The sequence below is a fragment of the Copadichromis virginalis genome, linkage group LG11, assembly GCF_057382275.1.
Source record: "Copadichromis virginalis isolate Kocher_CV1m ecotype Utaka linkage group LG11, C_Virginalis_male_GT1.1, whole genome shotgun sequence".
In the NCBI taxonomy this organism is placed as follows: Eukaryota; Metazoa; Chordata; class Actinopteri; order Cichliformes; family Cichlidae; genus Copadichromis; species Copadichromis virginalis.
In genome coordinates, this window is record NC_140628.1 from 31,768,227 (window position 1) to 31,775,114 (window position 6,888).

General features: G+C 39.1%; 1 protein-coding gene across 1 annotated transcript in view; it reads left to right on the forward strand.

Moving 5' to 3' along the window:
* The window catches only part of ndufaf6 (NADH:ubiquinone oxidoreductase complex assembly factor 6), a 27,989-nt gene extending 23,712 nt beyond the window's left edge, over positions 1-4,277 (forward strand). The window contains exon 9 of the mRNA XM_085472027.1: positions 3,751-4,277. Coding sequence (XP_085328153.1) covers positions 3,751-3,879 — 129 coding nt within the window. The 3' untranslated portion in view covers positions 3,880-4,277. The remainder of the gene's footprint in view (positions 1-3,750) is intronic.
* The last annotated feature ends 2,611 nt before the right edge of the window (positions 4,278-6,888 follow it).

Consider the following 6,888-nt stretch of genomic DNA (forward strand, 5'->3'; position numbering starts at 1 on the left):
ACAACATTATGACTACTGACAGGTGAAGTGAATGACACTGATCATCTCTTTCAAGTGAACTTTTTGTCCTGAACATTGATGTGTTAGAAGCAGGAATATATGGGTAAGTGTAAGGATTTGTCAGGGTGCCCATGCTGACCCCCCATCCTTCACTGAAAGCACCAACCCTTTCATAGAAACTGTATTCCCTGATGGCTTTGGCCTCTGTCAGCAGGATAATGCATCCAGCACAACTATGAGTTTCAGGTGTTAGGACTTGGTCTCCTAGATCCCCAAATCTCAATCCAATCGAGCATCTCTGGGATATAATGGACAAACAAATGCCAGATACCACAGCACACCTTCAGGGGTGAAGAGGAGTCCATGCCTCACTGGGTCAGGGCTATTTTTTTTGCAGTAGAAGGGGAACTAACATAGTATTAAGCAGGTGGTTCTAATGTTATGCCTGATCATTGTATACCATATACAAGAAAGAGTGAAAACAACCCTTCAGATTGGCTGTCATTTGGGGAAAACAACAAATGGGGGTTACATCTGGCCACTGGGCCTGGTAGTGAGCAATCATTGCTTATGGCCAAAAAACTCAGTTTAGGTCATTTTAGCTGAATGTCCTTTCTCAAGATGCCTCAGGATGTTACTCATCATTTGCAGTTTGAGCGAGGAGGAAAATTGATGGCACACAATGTTAAAAACAAAAACATGAGCATGCTCATCGTTGCACTGCTGACCTTATTTGTTGCCTCTGGACTTGGGCACTGGACTCTTCATCAAAACACTATTTGGACAGTGACTTGTAGCTACACAGGCAGCTCTTATCTCCAGCAGTGATCTTCAGCATGAAAGCTGGGTCAGTTTGACACAGAAGTTGATAGATAAAATTTGAGGTCAATGTTTGAATCACAGATTCAGCATGATTCAATTATTCCAATGATTCAAGTCCCGCAAGGTTTTAATCACAGATGGTAGTTTAGAAATTCACTTTTAGAACAGACAAGTATGCAACAAAGTGTTTTCCTCATGACGCAGATAGACGTTGTAGTCAAAGTTGAGTGTCCACAAGAAAGACTGTGATTAAGCTGCCTGCTTTTTTTTTTTGTTGTTTTTTTTTAAGTGTTATGTGTTTATGTGTTGAGTCCTTTGCTGTGTGTGTTTTCAAAGAGGTGAAGAAGGGTTTTGATCCTTGTTATTTGTAGTCTATCTCCAAAAAAATGAATAGCTTGAAAAAGTTCATTTTAATTTAAAAAGTAAACTGTCAAATTCTATATTTATGACATGTAAAGTGAAAACTTCAAGCCTTTTTGTTAGAACTATTTAAACAGTGCGAATACACACAATCACAGGGATGACACTGACCTGACAGTTGTCCAGATGACAATCATCAGCATCTTTCACAACGAGGGTAAGTCACAGAAAGTTCTGGAAAGGCTGGCTTCTCAAGTGCTGTATGAAAGCAAGGTAATGGAAAATCGACTGGAAAGTAAAACTTTGTCAGAAACACAGGGAAGGGTGCACAAGCAACATGGATCACTTCATCCTTGAGAGGATTGTCAAGAAAAGTCAATACCAGCTTTACAAGAAATGGACTGAGGCTGGTGTCGGTGCATCAAGGGCCACCATGCTTCAGGAAAGAAGCCACAACTGTCACATTCCTATTATCGGCGCACTCCTGAATGAGAGAAGACAGACGTGTCATACCTGGGCTAAGGAGAAGAACTACTGGACTCGTGCTCAATGGTCCAAAGTAGCCATCTACCAGGAGATTCTAGACCACTTCATGCTTTCATCTGCTGAAAAGCTTTATGAGGATGCAAAGTCCTTTTCCAGCAGAAAAGTCCAAAATACTACCAAAGGGTTTGCTAAGCATGCGATTACTGTGCTTCAGTGTTCCAGCCAACTCTCCTGACATCAATCCAATAGAACATTTAAGAAAGATGAGAAACAGCTGAAACTGATATCGTCAAGTCAAGCTGGGCTTCAGTAACAGATCAATAATAACTTAAGTTGAACACCTCCATGACTCATCACTGCAGTAATTTGTGATAAAGGAGCCTCAACCAATTTTTTTTAAAAGCTTGAGGTGTTTCACTTTTTGTGTTGTGGATATAGAAGATGTAAAAGTTTACCTTTTTGACATAAATTATTTTTAAAAAAAATTTTTTTCACAGTCGAGTTAGTTGAGATGCACTAGTACTCTAGCGTACTGAATTTAAAGTAATACGTGTTTGGTACCATGAGAATGAAGCACAATATGATTAATCAAAGCAATCTACTTTATTGTCCTCCAAATATGTTAGACTGTTGCCTACAAAAAACTAACAACTTATGGAATCAACACCTGTTTTTAATTATTGATGTCATTATGTTGCTGCTACCTGTGTAAAATCTGAACAATACATCATCAAATATCTGCCAACTCAGGATGTATCTTGTGTTTTCAGAGTAGATGTATTCAGATGAAAATGTAAAGAACTTGCACTAAGTGCTGTGTAAGAAAACTGCAGCTCATCTCTTTGGAGATGAAATGGCATCATTATATGACTAAAGCTGAATTTAAAAAAAAGAAAAATGTTTCTAAAATTTTATTAACAGCATTACTAAAGTGTGAGTACCTGGAAATTTTTACTCTACAACACTGAAGTGATGTAATTCACCGAAGGGTTAGTCAATACTTCCCAGTAGCTAAAAATGCAGCACTGCTTTTATCTCACAATTGGTTCCTAAAAGGAATACACTGTTTTAAGCTGACTGTTTATACCTGCATGCAGAAGCTGTTTTCTGAATCTAAAACAATGATTTCAGATGATAATGATGCTGATGTACTGACCTGCATCTACTACAGCACAAAGCTGAAAAGCTCTCCAACTCTGCAGTTTGCAGCAAAAATCACTCTGCACTCCTGAGTGTAGATTATGATGTTCACGCTGCAGTGGACTTGTATTATTTGTCCATATGCATGTGCTTGATACTTTTCCAGCTCAGTGTTCTTGCCCGCACAAGAAAGCCGGCACAGACACTCACGTTTCTCACCGCGCCGACGATTTGATTTAAATGAACGGCAGGCTCGGATGAGTCATGTGAAACAGCAGGGTAAAAACAGAGTAGTCCTAGTGAAGCCTGAGGGACATGAAACGCACAACCGCCGCTTAGGTTCTTTTATATTAACACATGAGTAGTTTATTTAAACCTTACAGTTGAGAGGGTACCTTTTTAGAGCTGAGGACAAATACCATAGCAATATGAATGCAAAGTTCTTTATGACATTGATCACTCAGATTTCTAAGAGAGCTAAAATGCTCTTATCTGATGTAGTCATGCAGATGGTTTTCAAATCATTTGGTGACATTTTGTTTGTTTTCCTACTTTAGTCAAGCTGCAATTTTGTCCTCTATACCCAAATATAAAACCATAGAAGTAGCATTTTTAAGACTCAGTAGTGTACATCTGTGGCCATAGTCAATTTTTGGCTAGTTTCAGGTTTCTGACTCACCTCCATTTTGCTCAGTGACTCACAGGATATGGAGGGGCAAAAAAAAGACATGGCCAGTGGTGTATGTGTTTACTTATTTCTACTGCAATTGCAGTTAAAAACTTGTTCAAGTACCCTAACCAACAACTAAACCATGTTATGAAGGTCTGAGTCATATCCATATGAACAATACCTGTAGGAGGATGAGTCGGTGTTTACACGGGAGCTTGTTAGGTCAAACCTGTTGAAGCCGAAACCAAACTCTCCTGTGATGTGTGCTTCAGGTGGTGTTGGAGGACTATCTTCACAGAGTGAGGAGGGTGGATTTTGATGTTTTCCACAAGAGTCTACAGAACAGAAATCCCCTTCTCCCAATCCAGCTGTACATCCGCTCCTGGAAGAAGACTTATTGACTTCATTTCTCTTCTTCCTTCAGCCTTTTTAAGGACTGCTGCAGGAAATGAAGTGCAGGGGATTTATCTCACCACTACCACCAAAAAACCACAAACCATACCAGACCAAGTCTGTGGTTCCCACAACAGCTTATATCTTTGAAATATTTGTTTAATCCACAAGTTCACTGGAGGTGTCCTGCCATCCTGATCAGAAAATGCTTGTGTAATGTTTTATTCACAATGTATGAAAACTTTGATCAGATGTCTTCTCGTGGCTTACAGAAAAATCTAATTGCAAATTGGGTCAGTTGTTGTTGTTGTTGTTGTTGTTGTTTTTTCACTCGTCGTTTCTGTAATAAACACAAACTTACAAGTTGAGACCTGTGGGATGTTAGAAGTCACCTTTGCCGAGCTGGACTTGTCTATTTTTAGTAACACATAAAATTTTTACATCTATGTAGCTTTTTAGTGTTATGTCAAGTTGTCTATTTGATGAATACGACGCTGCTACTGTGCTGTTGTTGTGGACATGTTCACTGAAACATGAAACGCTGAGGTATGACTTCAAGCTTTAGCTTCTGAGATCTGAGAAAATAGTGGGTGATAAAACCGGAGCAGTCAGGTGGGTTGGAAACAAACCTCTAGGTGAATATTTAATAAAAACACTTTGAGAGTACCTGCACAGTTTTTTTTCAAACATTAGTGACCAACATCATGCCTCCCCAGGAACACAATACATGTAGCAGACATGTTAATTCTGTTGTGAGCTGCGCTACCGATATGGTTTCTACTGTATGTGGAATTGACAGGAGCCTGAGGGACAGACCTCGGGACGGTTACATTAAAAAAATAAATAAAAAGAAACTATGGAATTTTTTTTTTTTTTTGTCCTTGTTTCCCTATGATTCTCTTGTCTCTTCTGCTCTTACAAATGCCGAGTGCTTTCTCATAGGAGCTGGGGTCTTCAACTTGCAATATAAAGCTTGGGGTAACTGATGAATTGAAGCTAAGTAATGCCTGCTTGACTACATTAACACGTGGATGTTTCTCAGTAAAAGTCTGCCAGACCAGGGTTGGACAATTAATGTTCTCAAGAGCTTACATAGGAAACTGGGACTGTTATGGAGGGCCACACCAATAGGCTTATGAAGAGAGAAAAATAATATGAGCAAAATTGAGTTAAGCTTGTTGATGTGGCCCTCCAGAACAGTCCTAGTTTATTCTTTGACAGTACAGCTGTGGACTCATCACATGAATGTCATGGTAATTTGGGGCTTTTAATTTTTTTTAACTGTTCTTTTCCCAGGGCAAAATGATTGTACAACATAGTAAAAACAAGATTTGGGTGCACAAGCTTTGGCAGCATAAAAGGATCTGTTTGACAGCTCTCACTAGATTCACCAACTTGGGAAGGTCTCTTCGAGCCATTTTTAAACAACTGCAGATTTAGAGTTTATCTGTTCAAACAAGTGCAAGTTATTCAGACGAGTCACAAGTTTGCCAAGGTTTCTGAAGTAAACCCAAACTGTCACCCTCAGATCAGAAATTGGTTAGGATGTTCAGAAAAAACCCAGTAATAGCAAAGGTTAAAGTGGTGGAGTTAACATCATGCGCTGGTGCTGTTTGCTGCCTTGGATGGAATAATGAAGAAGGAAGACTACTTCCAAATTCTTCAACTTCAAATGAAATCAACAGTTATATGGTTGGGACACCCACCAAGACAGTGATCGCAAACACATATCAAAACTATAATTTTGACCCTATGTGGATTAGAGAAAAGAAGAAGTAATTCAAATTTGTTGTTTTTATGATTAGACAAGTTTTATAATGATTCCAGTATGGAAAAAGAACACTTCAAAAATCATTAATAGCCCGAAATTACCATAACATTCATGTCCATGAAGCATGTGAGCATATGAAAACTTTTGACTTCAACTGTATGTTTCTTATTGTCAGTACCTTACCTACAAATACATTCACTCTTCTGCAACTGTGTCAGTTCAGCTTGCTGCAAAGGGACCTTTGACACACTAAACTCTTATACCAGCCTATAGTACATTAGACCCTTTTGTTAGCTCAAAGAGCCGTGTTTTAATGCTGTTGTTTGGCAGCTGTAATGTCAAAGCATCAGAGTTTCATATGGGCAGAGTGAGTATTCTGGTCATAGGTCACTTATAAAATCCCGAGCAGCTGTCAGCCGAACACACATCGGACCACAATTGATGAGATTGTAGCAGAAAAACTTCACACAGCACTCGTCGACCTTTCACCTTTTGTCATTTTTTTTATTTGATCATTTTTAAGTTAGATGAAAGTTTACTGCCAACAAGTCCTGTTGCTTTTACCGGCAAAAAGTAAGTAGACTGTGAGTCTTCTCACATTATGCTATATGTCACTAACTTAGGTGTCTTTATCCATCATTTGGGTACTGTTGATACTTTGTACGGCTGGTCTGTTCACAGCTTTCCACGTTGTCTCACTGTCTTGAGTACACTACAAACTACAAAAATACAACCTTATAAAGAATACAAGAAAAGCTGGGGAAAACTTTTGCAACTGTAGCAAATTCTGCAAAACTTTTATGCATTATTCTTGGGAGACAGTCTGAATTGTAATCCTGTTATTTTTGTCATTGCCAGTAATTTCAAAAACTTCCCATTTGTTTGATACAAGGGTTTTTAGGCTGCTTTCCTACCTTTAAATGCAGAATTGCTGAGGCAGGAGAGGAAAATATGACTCAAAGCTTTCATATAGTTTTGTTCCTGGCTTCAGGAGGCCCATGGAGCCTCTCAAAGAATGGAGCCACATATAAGTACAGAAACTCAAAAGGTAATGAGACTGAAGATGCATACGTAAAAAGCAGGCAGTTCAAACCCGAAACATTTTATCTCTGAACAGCCCTGTGGAGAGCAGTCTGAAGTTTTCTACGGCACAATACATCGGCGTACTCAGACAGGTTCCTCTGTCTTTGTGTGTTACAGTCACTGTATCAGCAGGTGTCTCACCTAAAATAAATCTAATGTTCTG